Source organism: Atheta coriaria, unplaced genomic scaffold (assembly GCF_025399875.1).
Source record: "Atheta coriaria isolate IRGN ID8LTWV9N9 unplaced genomic scaffold, Caltech_Dcor_3.1 hic_scaffold_5_pilon, whole genome shotgun sequence".
NCBI classification, from domain to species: Eukaryota; Metazoa; Arthropoda; class Insecta; order Coleoptera; family Staphylinidae; genus Dalotia; species Dalotia coriaria.
In genome coordinates this window covers 7,721,729-7,741,319 of record NW_027045447.1, presented here as the reverse complement: position 1 = coordinate 7,741,319, position 19,591 = coordinate 7,721,729, and the positions used below count along the sequence as shown (strand labels likewise).

At 41.5% G+C, this 19,591-nt stretch overlaps 2 protein-coding genes and 1 long non-coding RNA gene across 3 annotated transcripts in view; all 3 read left to right on the top strand.

Annotated features, from left to right (window-relative positions):
• The first annotated feature begins 1,434 nt into the window (after nt 1–1,434).
• On the top strand, nt 1,435–2,926 carry LOC135792722 (uncharacterized). The gene is made up of 2 exons (XR_010548433.1): nt 1,435–1,849; nt 2,375–2,926. It is a non-coding gene; the product is annotated as an uncharacterized lncRNA (long non-coding RNA).
• An 8,434-nt stretch (nt 2,927–11,360) lies between these two features.
• LOC135793002 (brain tumor protein-like) overlaps nt 11,361–19,591 on the top strand; it is a 47,564-nt gene continuing 39,333 nt past the window's right edge. The window contains 2 exon segments of the mRNA XM_065303840.1: nt 11,361–11,433; nt 12,983–13,031. The gene's annotated coding sequence lies outside the window, so the exon portion shown is untranslated.
• Nucleotides 17,849–19,049, top strand: LOC135791806 (uncharacterized). Its single transcript, XM_065302347.1, has 2 exons — nt 17,849–18,080; nt 18,169–19,049. The coding sequence occupies exons 1-2, from the start codon at nt 17,924–17,926 to the stop codon at nt 18,969–18,971; spliced, it is 960 nt and encodes a 319-aa protein (XP_065158419.1). The 5' UTR covers nt 17,849–17,923; the 3' UTR covers nt 18,972–19,049.

The following is a 19,591-nucleotide window of genomic DNA, read 5'->3' as shown; positions in this document are numbered from 1 at the left end:
AAGCATTATCAACGCAGAGGCGCAGTGCGTGCGATATACTCATAGCTTCACTTTTATCTGAAAACATTTCCTCTCGCTCTGCTCTCGCTCGCTAGACAACTGAAATCAGTGCGTAAAAGTGAGGAAAATTTCTGATGGGTTTGCGTTCCACCCCGCTTGCTAACCTTTTGCGGGCTTCGTTTTCTCACTTCCGATGTGTACGCTCGATTTATTTCGAGGGGCTGTTGTAATTTTTTTTCTCCAGAGTTTGTCAAGAGGTGACGTTTTCACTTCACAACATGTTTTCGTGCTTGATGTTTCAGGTAGAGCTAACCTTTAATTGGGCCGCAATATTTTTCTTTGTCGTGGAGATTTGGGGTCGAACATCAGAGACGGGATATTCGAGCAGATTGGAAAATTCAGGAGCTGTCAGTGGCGGCTTGAGTGAAACGTCTCATAATCGCAATGTTATAGCCGTGGCAGCACGTGCGGAAATAAGTGATTTCGAACATCATAATGCGCCTTCGACGCAGGACGCAGGGCGAATGAGGCGGCGGGTGGAAAGGTCGCGCGGTCGTGCGCTCAATATCAACGACAAGCGGACGCGGAAAAAGTTTCGTCCCGCTTTTATTATGTGCGGTTAATCAACTCTCGCTGCAATGTCGCCGCCGCTCGATGATGATTGAGTTAATTTATTTCACGTGCAAGCTTATGCCGGTTTATGGGTATAAATAATAAGATTTTGTCTTTGTATGACAAAGTAAAAATTTCCATTATGAAAAAAATCGGATTACACACAAGCTTTTGATGACTAACAAGGGGAAGTAGGCTAAGTCTTGTCGTCATAATCGAATGGCTAAAAATAGTGTATTGTGTACTAAAGGCGGAAAATTGTATTTTGTGTCCTGAATTAATTGAATCTGCCAAAAGCTGAATATATTAACAACTTATGTTTACATTATGTATACAACAAACACATTAAACCAACTTATTAAAAGCTGGTGTTTGTTGGGTTGCCGCATTTTGTAGATAGCAAAAAAGTTAGGTTAGTTTTTCAATAATGAAAAATATTGACCGGCTTTTGTAAATTTATTACGTATGGATATTAAATTCTAATTTTGTATGAAATAACCCTTCGCTGACAAGTGCCTGGAATATATTGACCACCGCTTGGAACAATAAAACCCTCCCCTAGCGCATCCCTCCTAGAACAGTAAAAACAAGGGTGTGAAGGCAGCGAGAAACTGCAAATGGTGTAATAAATTGCAATTATGGACCAATTGCCACCGCGAAATTATCCAATTTAATTGTGATTACATTCTACACATTTAGAAGCACACTTACCACACAATACACAGTAATTATTTATTGTTGTTAAAAGTCTAAACAAAACAGTTAGTCATCTGATTATAATTAGATTGTTCACGTGCTCCTGTTTTCATCAGGCCGCTAAATTCGTGAATGGTTCCACAAATATTGACACTCAAAAAGGAACCAAATAAACGGTTGTTATTTGTATTCATTGCACATTAACAGTGTGTTTGGAATATTTTGTGGTGCGGAAAATACAAGCAAATCTTGTGGTCCAGTGGTAATTGTCTGCGCTTTGTATGACCGTAAATGTATTTTTAGCGTGTTTACATTGTCGTGTACACAATCATGGATTGTCAATTGGAATTGTCTACAAATTATGAAGGAATTATGGCATCTGTCGGGTGGAAGTGTTAATTTGCACCTTGTACCACGACGCAATGCGAGACTATAAAAGAGCACTCAGTATCCGCTGCGCAATCAATACAACATTACTTTACAACTAGCTACACATCAATTTTAATATTATTTACCTTTAAAATATACGATTTTAATAATGGTGAGTTATAATCATAAAGAAGTATTGTATTCATAAATGCGTTAAAATATTTTGCAATAGACGTTAAAATTTTAATGAAAATCCAGCTCGGATAATATTATTACACAAAGTTTTATACGATTGAGATTACGTTTCGAAACCGTCACAGAGCGAAGCCGAAACATATTTATATTAACCCTCTGCCGCGTTGGGAAACAGTGTCCTAACTGAAATGATTGTGTTTTTACGGCCAATTTAATACGCGTATTTTAAGTGCGAGCTTACGTTTTTCGCCCGGCGTGCGGGAATCGTTCGGTTTTTTACTCTGATGGAAATTTTAATATTGCACGACGCGCGGATTAATGCGGAAATTTAAACGGGCTGCAAAAAAAAAAAACCCGAGAGAACGGTCTCTAAACTTTAGTCGCAGCTTAATTTTTTGCTCGTTTCTTTGTGCTGCTTTGTTATTTGTTGCGCATGTTTTGTTTCCTTTATGTATTCATACGCTCATGATCCTGACGGTTTTTGTTCGTTGGCTCGTTGCAGGACTTAATTAAAAACGGAATAATTTTTGTTATCCTGGTATGCGCGGCGAGTTGTGCGCCCGCGCAGGTGGATTTCAATGAAATGGACCCTCAAGCAAGTTTGATAAAAGGACTAACCGCTGGTGCTGTCTCCGCGGGGACGGATATGGGTGCCCAGGATGGTGCTAATGGAAGGACAGCGGTTGTGGCAACTCAACCGGCTGAAGCGACTAAGGACAAAGCGTTTACGCAAACGCAGCCGGAAACAAAGCGGGCGGACGCAATAAGGATAACGGTGGCGGCTCCCACGAGAACACGTCGGCAGGTTCTCTACGTGCGCACCAAGCGGAAGCAGAATCGAAAAAAATTGAGCACTCTGCATCTGATCTACGGTAAATGAGCAAACAACAAACAAGACAACAACCTCGATTGATCATTATAAGGATTAGAGTAGTCCTATTTATTTTTGGCTAACATTTAGACCGCCTCTATACTTTTTTTACGTTCGACTGGTGCCGACTGATGGCAATAGAAATGTTAATTTTATACGCGACAATATATTTATTTCGTAATCGTCCTGTTTCATCCCTTGAGTTTCCATCTTCCGCACGCATCAAAATAAAGCACTCCAAGCAGGCAGGCAAGCGTCTTACGTCTGCTTATATTGCGTAGTTTATTTTTTGCTACCTCACCGCCAAGGAGGCGAATGAAAGGACGAAATGGAGAACGCGGGGTGGCGGTGGTGGTGTGGTGGTCTTAAATGTAAATGTAAACAGCCCCCGAGGAAGGTAAGGACGCAAGGCGAGCACATGAAAAATGCATTCGGCAAGCAGTGAAAGCGCAGCCGCCGTAGCAACAAAATACAACATCATCAACGGCGCAATATGTGAGGCGCATAAAAACGAATAGGATGGAAATTAGGCGTGGGGTGCCTTTTACTTTTGCTTCTCACATACTTTCCGCATTACTTTTTATCGCCATGCATTAAGAAACAAAATATTTTGTCCGTTTTCATAGAAAATCAATTTTACCGCCCTAGAGGAGTAAAAATAATAATTTATTATTCGGGGACACGGCAGAAATAAATTTCTCTACATGTGTAGTTGAATTATAAATGATTTTTCGCATAGATTGCATTAATTTTTATTCACCCTCTGGGACTGACTTGAATGCGCTCTAGCTGGAAGCATAAGTAGTTTGCATATTTCCTTCCGCTTGACATGATTCGTCGTCCGTTTTTATTACGAGACTGCGATTCGAAAAATTCGCAAAGTGGGTAAAATTTCGCATATTATTTCTCGGCGCTTCGTATAAAACGTTCTGCTCCCGGCGAGTGAAAGCGTGTCGCGTTGAGCCGCACGCAAAAGGGATTTCTGAAAGGAATTTTCCCAATTTTCCATCTGTCTGTGCACACACGCTGCCGCTGCGCGCCGTGGGAAAACTTTTTCTTATTTGTCCTTTCCGCCTCGTGCTTTAAAAACGGCTTTGGCGATGCATGCAATGTGCACACTTAGACTTGTTGTATCCAGGTTTTCTCACCGAGTGCAAAATGCATTTTCGCGAACTGTGCCTGAACGATTTCTATGTAGCGTGGAATATTATACATTTTTCACTGAAATATGAATAAATAACTCTAGAATTTCCACGTGGTAAATTTTACTATGTTGAAAATTTCACATTTACAAAAATTTAAATTTAATCTGAAAGTTTTAAAATTAATATTCTGATTTAAATATTATTTCAAGAAAAGCGTCTCAATGGTAATTTCTTATGGACCAGCTGGTGAATTCGGCGAACCGTAAAGGGTAAGTTGAGTGGAGTCCTCGTCCGGAAAAAAAACCGACAACATCCCAACATTTTGGCACTCAAAAAGGTTCCCTTGCTTTAAACTTGCTTTTCTTTTTTTTTGCTGTCGTCGCCAAACATAAAATAAACTACTCTTAGATAATACTTATTATTTTTTACATTTTTTACTCTAAACGCAAACTTTAATCAAAGTTGCCGTAATTGATTTGCTTTTTTTTGTTTTTCAGCGCTATTCAGTTCTGAAACTGTTCATGAAATAAAGAAAATTGTGGCGTGACGTTGCCGTAATGGTGTCTCGCATGTCCACTTGAATTTATTAGGCTCGGTATTAACCCTTGGGGGTGGCGGCAGACGCGGACACGCCGAGAACAACTATTATCCACAGTCTGCGGTTGCGATGTGCCCGCCGACACGAGACACAAAACAGTCTGTGTCGTGACAAAGAACACTTATGCCCGTTCATCCCCTTTATTTCACCCCATGCTGTGCCCGAAATCGTGCGCGTCCAGAATTAATGAGAGTTGTTTACTAAAGGAGTATAAAAATATCAATAAAGGTTAATATAATTATTCTTAAAGTTTTCAACCAACGAGTCATACTCGTACTTATAATAAGTTTTCGTATGTTTGTTTTCTTTTCATGTCTAAACCACTGAAACAATTTTGGTAAATTTAAGTTTAGAGATACATAGGACCATAGAAAAGAATAAAAACTATTTTAGATCCTGAAATTAAAGCTTAACATTCACAAAATGTCGAATAAATCGCAGTTGTATGACAAAAGGTGATTTAATGTTGGTAATAATTTATATGTTTAAATAATATGGTGACACTCGGTACCATGCAAACTCAAACCTGGATTTCTCATTAAATATTTCTAATTTTCTCTTCATTAGTAAAATTAATATAAAATTCCTGCATGATATCAATTACAGGTACCTAACAAAGGGAAATAATTTTATAATAAATATTATTTCAAATTAATCAAAATATTATTTGATTTTATTCTGTTATTTGAAGCTGAAAATTATATTTTAAATTGTATTAAAAATAGAAACTAATAAATGTTAAATGTTTGAAAGTATGCAACGAAACCAGTAAGCAACAAAACGTGTAGTTTTGATGTTATCGACTGGTTTCCCGCTGTTTAATTAAATTAAAAGCAAAAATTGTTCGTTGTTCGACTGGAACAAAATGGCGCTCGACATCACATCGCTGCGTAAATGAATTATTGCGCGTCTGCGCACTTTAGCCACGCTGTGAAAGCTTGTTGCTGTTCGTTTGCGTGGATTTAATTTAATTTTTATTGCGCGTTAATGTATTCGAATTGCAAAATCGAAATTTTGCACCACTCAATAAAAATGTAAATTTCCCCGGCGTTCCACTTCGAAATGGTTGAAATTTGACAAAATTGCAACGCGATTTGCATTTAAGTTGATGCAAGCAAGTACACGTGTAAGGGTGGAGGCGGTGGAGGAGACAAGCCGTTAGAGACAAAACGGACGTCCTTAACGAGCCGCGCGGCAAACCAAAGTTATGAATATTAATGAGGTGTTTAATGTGTTATAGTGGGCGAAGGATTTTCGCAAGGATTATCAAGGATAGAATGACAGGACTCGAACAAACAGGATTTGAAAAGCCTACAACTTTCTTGACATCCCAGTTTGATTTTTATTGCGTTATATTTTTTTGCGTGTAGAATTTAGTGTTTAGTTTAATCCGAATTGTAGCCGAAGCTGGGTCCGGAATTAATCCGTTAATTCCCACCGCGGTGCGAGTTCTGTCCTTTCGTGTCACGCGCCCGCGGCTCGTTATGCATGCATGGAAGCGACGTCCATTGGGGGAGGCATCAGGCATTAGAGTGTAATCACGCCCGATTTGCCATTTTTAATTGAGTGTCCCGGGCACGCCGATTTTGGCTCTTTGTGCGCATGGCGGGGGCGGCTGCTGGTGTTCACGCCTCACTGGCGATGCGTTACCATCATTTTGCCACCAAAGAGCACACGCATGCATTATACCTTCGAAATTTTTGCATTTTACGCACGCGTTCAGCGCAAAAAAAAAGCAAAGGTATCACAGCATGTACACATGCAAACAAAGCAATCATTTTATCAACATTCTGATGATGTGTGTGTGTTATTAAAATATGGGCAAATAGAACATTCGCGTTGCGCGCATGAATATTCAACGCAATCGGCGTAGGCGCGAGCGATTGGATTAAATTATGCGACGCCGTGATGAGAGGACGAGGGGTGACAGAGCACCGAACGTTTAATGCGTTTTCGTGCGCGTGCACACACACACACACACACGCCGCCACCACCGCCACTACCGCCGCCAGTGCCGCTCGCCCCGGACGAAATGCAATTAAAACCGAAATCAATTTCGAAACGTTTCCGGCCGACCGGCAAGCGTGTCGAACTTGAGCGCACCTCAAACGGAAAACACACTTTGCCCACTTTGCGCGCCACGACCATAAACTACCCCTTAAGTAACATTATATTAAGAATTAATTAATGTTGCCAGCCTCGCGATAAATTCGCCGCTTTGTAGCGGAAAAAGCCTAAAATAATACATTAGATCACCATAAAATACCGGGAAAACATTGTAAAGCGCAGTAAAAGTGAAGAAAATGTAGTGCGCGCCGGGTAATGGATGAAGTCGGTGGGTGGATTGAGAGTGAAAGGGCAAAGGCCGCGCGCGTCGAACGCGTTGAAAATGCAATAAAATCGCTGAAAACCAACCAAGCTACCAAAGCGCGCGCGGGAAGAAGAAGGAGGGTGAGAAAGTAGCCTGGCAGCATCTTTGCGAAGCTGAGAGATTAACTACCCGGCAAAGGTTTCAATAAACTTCAATCGCACCGAATTTATTAGATGTAAAAGCAGATTGAAGCCGTCCGACAATTTCGCACACAAACAGAAAATAAGTAAACACACCGAATCGACATAATTATTAATCGCTTTGCGATTAATTGACACTACGACAATGCAATAAATTTATGTAATCGACTGAGGGTGGTATCGATTTACATGACACCCTTGCTTAATGGGGGTCCAGGCATTGTGAGTTGCGAGTTGCGAGTTTAATTGGTATTTCAGCGCGCGTGTTTTCGATGGCTCGCTTTGACGTCAACTGCAGACGTTGTCGTTGTCGCCGTTGCCGCCGCCACCGCCACCTGCACTCATGCACACGCCGCCCGCGCGCTTCCAATTCATTCAAGGAAGACGACCGCACGCAACACTCGGCCGCGATAAAACATGGAGTTCTCTCGGCGGCACGTTGCGCGAGGATAATGGACGGTTTACGCAAGAAAGGGCGTTATTACACGTTTACGTAACTGCCGTATTGTTGAAGGCTAAGTACTCAATCCAACTGCCAACGGGAAAACTGAAATTCACGTTTTTTATTTGATGTAATCAAATGAAAAAAAAAATGCATTTGTGAACAAGTTTTATTTTTATGTATCTGTAAACACTAGTATTTTATATCCTAACATGAAACTGTTATTTTTTTTAAATTTTACTCTTATCTAGTTGAATATTACATAAAATCAATTTTCCAAGTTTCCCCGAATATGCCAGGTCCCGTCTTCCGTTAATTATGCATCTCTTCACTGCATCTGGCACGCCGCACACTGATTAGTCGAAGAAGACGTCTGCAAATCACCGCATTTCCGCAAGAATGAAATCATTCATCATCTCTGCGGGCGCACCTGCAATGCGCGAACATTTTCATCATCGAAATGTTTTCCGGGAAAATATTGTTGGACGCAGCGGGCGAATTTTATTCGATTTACTGACGCTGCTAAAATAATAGTTTCTGTTTTGATGGCATTGATGGAACATGTTAAATGCAGCGCGCTTGCGGAAAATCCATCAAAGATATCAAAGGTAATTGGGAAACTTGGGGTGCACTTGGGAAAATTCCATCTCCGGTCGACGTCTTGCTACAACGTTCAACTTGCTTTGTACTTGTACCCGTCGATGAAGTCAGTTTAAAAATTTCTTTCAAGTTTGGTAATGTTGGGTTGAGTTTATCTTTCAGTTTAAAAAATAGATTTCTGTTTTTATTAGTATCTGATGGTGATTGTCGGACGTATTTCGAATGGGTAATCGAATTACGCGTCATCACTCTGTCGGGCGGCGACGCTGGTGGCGGCAAGAGAGCACTTTATGAATAGCAAAGTGGCCTCGTTATTATTATTCATCGCTCCGCTCCTCCAGCGGCGTGCACTCTCGCCAAGACGCTTTAACAACATGAACAACACGAGCGTCGAACTGAACAGCGCCTTCAAAAACTCCTCTCAAGCGGAGCAACAGTTTTTAAGGTTCGGACGAAATTTAATTCCAACTTTTCCTAGATTCCACACTTTTAGACCCTATTAACTTTTTGTTTCGCCCAGGCACGTGCTGAAATAATCCATATTTTATGTTATTTACTTTGAGGTGGTTTAGCCCGGAAGCAAATCCTCTCGCCCGGCATGCCAAAGATTCATTTTTGTACGAACCCAGGATTTGTGCCGTGGGGAGAGAGGATGTCGAAGAGAGATAGGCTTTCGGCGGTGTTGCTCGCGACCTCGACTGTGATTTTCCCCCCGACGGGTCGATTATGCTAAGCAATCCTCGCCGCAAATCGCACGTCCGCTTCGACGCCTCGGCGCAGGACGAAGGACGCTGATGAATCGCTAAAAGCATCCGTACACCTGCGCGCTCTCCAGCAAACCCACCGCCTGAATCTCCGAAAGACAACATGAATTTGAAATTTTTAAATTTCCATTTTTGCCACTGAAGGGATAACACTCACGGATAACGTGAAATATGTTCCAAATCCTACTAGCAACAAGTAATGTTTATTTTCGTTGTGTGTGGTACTATTACTACTGCCGCCTGCGGAATCCTTTGAAATTGGAACAACGAAGAAGTAAATAATTGAAGAGTTGTTATCTATTTGCTGATATTTTTCGCGTTGCAGGGCGAGAGAAGTTCCTGCTCGAAACGGCACTTTGTATTCCGACAGCGTGAGCGCGTACGGCCCCCGTACAGGAAACACAGTTAACAATGATAAAAATGGGAAAAATGGCGAGCGGAACACGGCGGAAAATTCATTATTCATCCGACGTTTTGCAGTGCACCCACAAGTCCGAGACTAAAGTGGCTTATACTTCATAAAAATTCTGAAATTATTGATAACACTTTTACCGGAGTGCTTACGCTCCGCAGCCGCGGTTGGATTTATTTTATATTTATTTATTTGACGTTGTCAAAGCGAAGGAAACAAATACGCAAACAATCTACTTGCTAAACTTGAGCAATTATCGAACATAGTTGGCAAACCGAACAAAGAAAAACGCAAACAAGCAGACAAAGACACGCCACAACCGCAGGATAACTGCGGAAATTGGAAACGAACGAACAAGGTGAAATGCTCAGAATGCCGTCAATTATACATGCGCTTTCCTTCTTTTTCCGCCCGCCATTCGCACAAGTATCCTCTTACAGCGACAGCCACGTGAGAAATAAAGTCCTGTTTTTATTTGTCATCAATTTATTTGATATTGTTTCGCAATTTCCAATTATTCTCATCGATAATATAATCATCTAATGCAATAAAATAACGAGGAGTAAATTAATTGTATCCATTTTACTCGCATACTGGTTAATGTGCCTTGAAAAACAAAAATGGAAAATTCAGCCTAAGGGTGAACTGTGTGCAGTGTCCTGAATAAGAATAATGATCACATGGTTTTGTGCTCGCTGGGAGACACAACAACGGGATACAATTTCATTAGGTGCATTATTTATTTTCATTAACGCGGTGGTCGGCAGCAGCTCGAAACGTGAGAAGAAAGGATTTTTGTTTTTCGGACGGGGAAAAGAACGAAAAGAACGACAGAGTGATGCATTGCGAAGGCAGGCTACTTAGGAACCCACAATAAAATGCAACCACGCAAATCAAAAGTAATGAAGACAAAAACTGACAACAAGGCGCAGCGCGCTGAAAACTGTCCAGATCGTGCCGAAACCACCAAACCGGTTACTGATATAATCAGTTCAGCGGATTTGTCGGCGGCTAACACGATGTGCAGTGTTAGTCGAAAAGAATTTAACGCTTCATGAAAAATGTTAGTCGTTTGTGAGTTGGTGCGGATAAACATTGTGGTGCATCTCAACATCTCGATCTCGAACGGATTTGCGAACGTTATTGACAGCAGCTATATTTCATTTTTGCTGGCGGCGTTCTTTCGGCAAGCGTGCGCGATCAACGGTCACAACGTGGACACAGCGTGAGGTTAAAATGTGCGAATAAAAGTGTTTTGTGATAAATTTAGTGTAAACTTTTAATAACCTGAAAAACACAGTGTACAACTTATTAATACATTGTTACTTATTGATATACACATGATATTAATAATTTTGTAACTGTGCGACACCAGAATAAGGTGAGTTTTATTTTTTTGCAGTTTTTTATTTACAATGTAGCTGCAACTGGTAAATATTGTGCAATATAAGTAGGAATGTTGAAATGAACAAATCTTTCATGTGGAAGTTTTTTTACTACTTTACTACTTCTTGTTTCCGAGAAGTAATTTTCCGGCAACACATTGAACAACCTGACTTGATTATGTCATTTCACATTTTACTATGTGCGCTCGGATGTGTGTGAGTGTGCAATATGAAAGGATGAGCACGACATGACCAGAATGTCAATATAATAAATACACGATGCGCCATTGCACGTTGCACACGTTTTTCATATTACACTTTCAGCGAACCGCCTTTGCTCTCGCCCTCGCTGTGGGTTATTATCGCTGTTCATAACTTTGCTTTTCATACGAAGCTTTCACACAAAACTTTCTGCATTTACCGAGAACTAATGAAATGTAACTTGGTATAATTCTGATGGTGATGTCAACTTTTCTCGGTTCTTTTTCTATGATATTGAAACGTATTGACAACAGATTCCTGAAAAGGAATAAATGTCTAAGTTGGAAAATGTTTATGCCATTGATATGTTATGAAAGTATAGTGCGCATTTTAATTTAATTTTTAAAAGTGTTTTAATTTGAAATTGCTTTGATTTGAAGCTTGTAAAATTTGCCACGGCGGCGTTGACATCGCATTTACCCATATGGCCTTTTAAAATGTCATGCGCAGTGAGTCAAACTTACTCCCATGTGTTTATAACTTTACATTTCCCAGTAGTGCGCAAACGAAATTCGAAGTTTTAAAATTTAAAAGTTCAAATACAAAATTCCGAAGACATGCGTCATGGACAAGTGAGTTTCCTCGTCATTACGGATAAATTCCTATGAGTTCTGTAGTTTGGCATGACCTATTATTAACCAATAACCAACAAGCTTATTAACCTAACCTCAAAGTACAATACGCAAACAACTCGGCTATATTTTACCGTTCTGAATGAATATTCGAAATTACTTAAATTATCTTGTTCACATTCACTACTTCCTTTATGGTGCACATTTGTAAGTTCGCAAATTTCCCTCACATTGCCGTACTTCCTAGTGATTATTGAAGCATGAGATTTTTAGTCCTTGCATGATTGGATTGAAGTGTCCTCGGCCGGCTGTGGCGTTACCCGTTGCGTTGTATTGTCGAGCGATATTGAAGTTGTTCGCGTGGAAAACCCCGCTTGAGTGTTTTTATCCTTCATACATAGTGTCCTGACTTTACTAGACCGCATACAATATACGAACATTATTGCTTTTGTGCAACGCACTGTCTCTGCGCGGACCGAGATCATTCTTAAAACAGAAAGTTTTGTCCATTCGCCAGGGTCGAAATTCTTGAGGAAACTTTTACCCGAGAAGTCAATAACATTAGGTATCGGTGCAGACTTGCTGCCTTGATCTTCGTGTATTTTGAGGGAACCCCTCGCCTTCCTTCAGTTGGAAGTAGAAGCAAAAGTGTCTTGCCATAAAATAACTAAATAAAGTTGTTTGCCAACTTGTGCAAGCTTTTTATTTAGCTGCGTAAAAAAGAAAGATTTTTTAAATTTTCAGTTTGGGGAATATTTTTAAAATTGTAGACTCGTCCTCATGTTATGCTACGGGGGGAGAAAGTTTAACGTATTACTTATTTATACATTATTCACGTCCTCGCGTCCTGGCGGCGCCTTGAAGTTGATGTTGAAATTCGAAAATGTAAACGCGAAAAAATGAAATGTAGAATCGTGAAAAAGCGCGCGCGACCTTCGACTCCATTCGCCATCTTTCTTGCACCCCTTAGCGCCGGCCGAGTGAAAACGTCGCAAAGAAGGCAGAAACGTAGAAATCCATCATCTGCAGACGTACGAACGCGACGTGCGAGTAACGTATGAGACGTGGAAAATTTATTTCCCTTCTTGCTGCGGCGAGAGGGAAAACTCGAGCTCGTTGCACGTCCGTCGTGAGAAACGTGGCCAATCGTTCACATTTTCTGCAAACTTAAAAACATGACACTAAATTTATTTATATCATACGCTACATTACATAATTAGCACAACAAGGTGCATGTCAAGCTGGAGGGAAATTAGTCGCATGTGTACAGATGATTTACGAAATCAGTGTACCGGTGAAAAGCAGCAGGATTCGCAGCGTTGGGCGTCCCATGGGGTGCGCACTCCTCACAATTTTATTCGTTTACGAGACTCTCGAAGTCGCTGTAAAATTTCCCCAAGGAAATTACTATCGAGTGCCTCCTTTTGGGTCTAAGTGCTTCGCTAGGACACCGCGAATAGCGAAAAACTAAATAAATATCTCATCTATCTTATAAAATAAGAATTTATTGTTTTAACTGCCATTTAATGACTATTTTATTACTTTTTAGGAATTTTGCCGACGACGTGGTGATTCGAAAATTCCAGGAACACAAACCGGTGAGTGCAGAAATTATTTCTGTTTATGATTAATAACAATTTCAACCGGAATTCCACACGAATGCTCCCCAAAATTCAACCAATTAGTTTACGTCAATATAAATATAATTAAAGCGCAAATATTACTTCCAAGTCGAGTTGTGAGTTTTCCACGCTGGTAAACACCGAGAGACAATAGGAAATCGCGCGCGAGACGTTACAAATAACAAGCGAGCCGCACAAAGCGTAATAACAAAGTTTTTGAATAGAAATAATATGGGAATACAAGGCATCTTAGGGAAGCGATGAGTTTTCCCACTTCATTTTCTTTGTGTTCGCGGCACGCCGAGATTGGTGAAACTTGCTTAAAGGCGCTTTCGTTTTTCACTGTTTCTCTGCAATATCCTTTGCTCTGCGCGCTGCGCGCGTGTGTATAAAAAGTTGTCTAAATTAAATTCCTTTCTTCAACATCGAACATTGAGCATAGTCTACGTTAAAAGTTGATTTCGCTGACTGCAAGATGGATGTTTAACTTTTTGCTGCGATATTTATGTGCATTTAGTTTGTAGTTTTCAACTTTTAATAACTACATTTAAATATTCTTTGTTAAATATTTTTATTAAGAAAGACACGCAAATGACTGGGAAAAATAATTTATTCACTATTTTGCCAATAGATGGCGCATCTTATACGTTGGCCTAACCTTAATTGTCAGTTTTATAAACTCTTTAAACTTTTAATAAGCTTCAATCAGAAAAATATGCTTCAGATATTTAAAAACCATTTTTGTGGTTTTGCAAAATAACTCATGGTTGTTTTTTCTTACAAAATTGGAAAAGTTTTATTGTTTATTACTTTTTGGCATTTTGGTCTTGTTGCACCATCGTTGCACATCGATGCAATATTGCTAAAGATTGCATCGTTCAAAAATCGATGGTGGAATCGATTGCAAGCGCGCAGCAGCAAATTGGTACACAAATTAATATATACCTGGGAGCGTTTTGCAACCGCAAAATTACTCACTTGCAAATCAAATCAATGTAATCGCTTGCACGGCCGTACTTTATGTACGAGTACATGAATATGACCCGTGCGCCGCTGCAAAATCACTTTCTAATGACCCATATTCTTCCCATTTTATCGCACAATTATATGCATATAGGCGTGCGCGTACACCGCGCAAGAAATCTATTGACCAAACACACAACACCGACCAACGTCTAAGCAACACGCGCGCGTACATAACTGAATATTAAATAATTGTCGAAACAAACAAACAAGCATGCAAGTAAACATAATGAGCGCGCCTGATTTCGGCGATGATGCGATCAATTTGATATTTCAATCATTTGGAAAAGCGTGCGCAATGTGCGTGAACTATTCCTACGCAACTTTTGCGTATTTAGTTTTACGTTCGAAGGCCTCGCGATTGGAGAATTTAGCAATTGCGCTAAGGTCTACGGCGACCTTCTCTGAGTCGGTCGCGTACGCTCATATCGCGACCTCAATTAGCAATTTCTCGCTAAATTTCCAAATCGAATTGTGCGCCACGCGCGATAATTAGAAAAAAATCGATGTCGGTGGACTCAGCTGCTGCTGCATTTCCGTTATTAACTTCACTCGGCTGGTTTTAAGCCTAAGAGGCAAAAAACGAAAACAGCGTACGTATATTTACGCCGTCAATTACGAAATGGCGACCCAAGTTTTAATTCGACCGATGCAAAACTATTATTCGCTTGTGTTTACCACCGAACGCGAGGTTGGTGAAAAGTTTAAGTTTGCGCCGCTAAGTGGTAAGTACATGCGATGGGAAAACTTTCCGGCTTTCCGTTCGCACTTCGTCTGGCCGCGGCCGCAGCTTATATTAAAACTTACACACAACTAATCTCGAACTGACTGAGTTCGCCCACAACTTGTGCCAAATTATTACTCAAGATGGCAGTTTTGTTTTTTTACCTAAAGTTAATTGTTCAATTATTCAATAGGGAAGTTTCCTGATGTGAAAAAATAATTAAAAGTATTGTTTCTTTTGTAATGCAAATAGCATACGGATAGTTGATTGTGATAAGTTATAACATGTGTCGCCCTTGGGGTATCCTGTCGCGCGCTGATTTATAAATGAGCGGACGCGTAAGCCAAACACGTTGTAATCAAACGTCCCGCATGCGTAGCGCCACACATCACAATCAGGGACCAAAGGACCGCCGGTCCGCCTGCGGGCACACACCAAGGACTAAATGCCATGTGTAATCAATAGCACAGCAGGACAATGCAAAATTAGAACGATTGTTGTGTTTCCGTGCTTTGCACCACAACGCAATATACCTAAAACCGTTTTCTATGGGCTTTTAAGTTGTGTTATTCTTTGCAACTATTTTAAGCCCTGACTTCCGATAATTAATAAGAGGAATAATGCGAAAGTTTGACATTAATTAAAAGTCGACAAGCGGGCGCTGTCTCGTGAAAAGTTTCGCGTGCACGAGTAAATTGATTAAAACGTTGAAAAGTTTCGCTTCTCCTACGGGTGGGGCGCTGATCGTCTTGTATCCTGTTGTATTTTAATATAATGCATGAATAATCTACTCTTTGAACGGCTGCCGGTTGCCTGGAAAAGTTCGGAGGGAAAACTTTGACGCGCTCGATGTGAATTTATGAACTTGAATCTTGACGACGACCTTTTTCGTAAATTACGCGCGACCAGATGAAAGCAAAATGCTAAAATCTTGAATGGCAATGAAAAATGCTTTGTGGATGATTGTGATGATTGTCCTTCTAGATTCTAATTACGTGTGCAAATTGAACGGCGGACTGGTAATTTGTTTTAAGTTGGTTGACATTTAAATTTAAAAATATATATGCGTATGTAGTATTAAAGTTTTACAAATTGACACTTGTTTCGGAGCGGTGTGCTTGAACAATCGCCGGAAATACGGTAATTGCGATTCGGCCATCAGCGCCAGCAGACAATGTCGGGCTCGATTGTTTCGAGCAATTCACAAATTGCGGGCGGCGCTTGTTTGTGTTGTGCGCGTTTTTAATTTCGTACAATTTTAAAAACCTGTCTGGGGCAAAATGTTGAATTGTAATGTACTCTAAATACAGCCAAGAGTTCTCCGGTGCAAATGCGGCGATAATAAAACGCGGGGGTGGGTGGCGGCGGACGTGTGCCACGGACCCTTGTTGAATCAGCCCGAGAGCCCCGGAAACGCGAAGGGTGACTCGGCGAATGGATGGATGAATCATCCGTAAAGTACGTCCGCATTCGCCTCGCATGCAATTCCCGTGTGCTTTTTTTCTTCGGCTGCGTTTCGACGAGCAGGAGAGAAATTCAACGTAATGCATAATGCGAAATACGAAATAAGGGAGGGTGGCATGAGGCCGACTGCAAAGGGGGAGAGACACGCATATCGCATTTTGTTTTCATATTTTCCTGCTGCTGCTGTGAGTTTCGCAGACTTTCTCGAAGAGTTTTATTTTTTTATGAAAAAAGTAAAAAAAATATTAGTTGTAATAAATGCACCCTTAAAATTACAAGTCTCAGTGAGTTTAATTACTTTCGGAATTTTATAGGCTTCACTTGTATAATTATACACAAACATAAATTTCGCGCGCTTTATTTACTCAGCGTTTTTTCTTCTTTTTCTCGGCTGCTGGAAAAGTGAAACATTTTACTGCGCACCTTTGTACAAGGGGTTGCTTCCCCCGCGGGCGCGTTAAAAACCAGTTTTAATGAAGGAGAAAAACATAAATTACGCTTTTTTGCCTCGCAGTGCCATAGTGTGCGAAATATTTTGTTTTTTTACGTAATTACACCCACAGCGCGCCAAGCGGCGGCGCATTGACGCTCATAATTACATAATTAAATTAATCCTGTCCAGCGAGCGTTTATTTAGCAGGTGCGTGTGTGCATTCGGTCTGAATAGGCATTAATTAATTGTACGAAAAGCATAAATTGTGCGTGGATGAAAGGACCCGGCGACTCCTTTTTAGTGCGCGCGAATGTAAAGACCAAAATTAAGGACCAATTCGACACCCTTGACGAGAACGGACTGTAATAATAAGAAAGGCCGAATTTCAAAGTGGGCGCCATCGTGAAAGGACGAAAAATGCCAAAGGACGAGCATAATTAAGTCGTGGGCAACAAAGTTTCAAGGATGAAAGCGTTCGCTTGTTTCTAATTAATTAATTTCGCAAGAAAATGTGCTTGATGAAGATGGAGTCAGTTTAAGCTTGTTGATTTTGAGGATTCTAAGGACAATGGGCAATTTTGGAGCGTTTTGTCTGCTCGCGCGGCGAGTCCTTGATAAACGTACATCGTATTCAATTTACGATTTAGCTTTAGCAGTTTCGGAATAGTTTTGCGCTTTGTATCCGCATTGAGCGAGCAAACTCGCATTTTGGCAATTAGCCCATTGCGGTGGAGGCGCGCCTCGCGTGCAACCGGTTTGTTTATTGTTCCGGCCGGCTTGCAACCAACCACCAAAGCTGCAGCCCCGGACATATGAGTGAGGATTTATTGGGAATACACGCTGGAGCAGTTCCTGATGAACTACTAGCGCAGGAGGGAAGATTATTGCCCGGGGGTGTTTAATAACGTTTAATGAAGATGGGAAATTTGAGGGAAATGGTACAAATGTGCGGAAGGTGGTTTGCTTGCTTGCTTGCTTGGGGTCGAGAGCGCCCACGATTGTGAGTTCATCGTCCCGGGCACGCAATGCTTCGCTTCGCTTCGTTTGAATCGGCGCGCCTGCGAGGAGACACGAAGCGCGAGCGAAGCCCGCGAGGCGGCCTGGGCGAGCGAAGCGCGCGCGCCGTGTGACCATTTGAGTTGCGCGTTGCGCGAGATCCGCACCGCGGTTTTGCCCAGGTTAGCTTCGCTCGCAGTGACAAACCGCGCGCCTCCCACGCACGCCATGGCGAGCACCGGCAAGAGGGCTCTCCAGCAGCGGCTTATCGAAGCTGTGCGTGAACATGAGGTGCTTTACAACTGCGACCTCAAGGAGTACAGCCACAACATACTCAAGATGCGCCTCTGGCGACAGATCGCACGCAAATGCGACATTGCTTCTGGTGAGTTATTCCCTCTCCTGCTGCGAGTCACACTCCGCGCAACCGCACTCGCTCGGTTCTCTATACTCACACTGCAGTATATCCACAGGTGAGGAAGCTAAGAAAATTTGGAAAAACCTACGTGATGGATATCGCTGCTCGCTCAAAACTCTCAGAATCTACGAAAATAAAGAACCGCCTAGAATTCTGAAAACGTGGAAATACGTTGAGGAGATGGAGTTCTTAAGACCTTTTATGAAAGATCGGGTTTTCAGTAATGCTGCATACTACGAAGGTGAAAACTCCTTGGAACCACCTTACAGAAACACTTCAGACGATAATACGATGGATAACGACTTGCAAGTCCAGAAAGTAAAAAGTGTTCAAAGCTCTGTTAGCAGCTTTAGTGGTGGGGATGATGTTCAGGAAGAGATTGAATGCAGACCAGATGTCACCCTACTCGCACAGCAAGGACTCCTCAATCAGCTTCCTCCTGATGACATAAAAGATCGAATTTCGCCAACGCAAAGTGCAAATGACCTGACGGCTCAAGCCATGAGCCAGTTGGAAGCCCTCACCAACATTTACCAACATCCCCATGGTCTTCAGGTGACTCCCACACTAACACCTCCTGCAAAGAGACGAGGTCGCAAAAGAAAAGCTGATATTGACTTGGTTCCTCAACATCACCTCCTACCACAAAACATGGATAGGAGTCAGATTCTAGAAAACGCAGAACCTTGTGAGGATAGCTTAAAATTATTCTTTGATTCGATGTATGCAGCTGCCAAAGCTCTACCCGCGCCGCTTCAGAGATTGATCAGGATCAAACTGTTTCAGACAGTTACCGACGCTGAAATGGCCGCTGAAAACATGCCAATGGAACGGTTCCCCAACAACCATACTCAGTGATAAGTGATATATATATTTGTGTAACTAATTTAAGCTGTAGATATGTTTTTCTTGCGAGTAAATGTTGTTTTTCTATAATAGGATTTCGGTTTTTGTTGCATTTTTACGATTGACCTTGTTCAGTCAGTGCCAATCAAAGCCGAAATCTTTTGAAAAAATGAATATCCCGTTGATAAGTCATGGCCCACGCTCCAACCTTCATATTTCGTACCATTTTGAGGGTTTCTGCACGGTTTATTGCCATCCAGATGAAATAAAGCTTTTCATGCGTTCGTGCGGACCACGGGGATGATCATAAAATCGCACGATGTTTCCGAAAGCTTTTGTATATCGAACTGGTGTACTGTGTTTGGATTTTTTTCCTCTTTGGTTCATCCCATCAGCAATAATATACGTTTTATTCGTTTCGCCCCGTTATGCCAGGAGGGCAACAAAACAGGCAAAGTCGTAAAGACGGCCACGGTTACGCGCGCCCCGTTCCGTATTATTTGTGCCTGGTCGTCTGTTTGTCAGCAATTAATTGTGTGCCGGCATGTAAAAACAGAATTTTTTGTTTCGCTTTGTTTGGGCGTTGTGTTGCTGAATTCCCAATAGATCGGTGCACACACGTTGGTGCACAC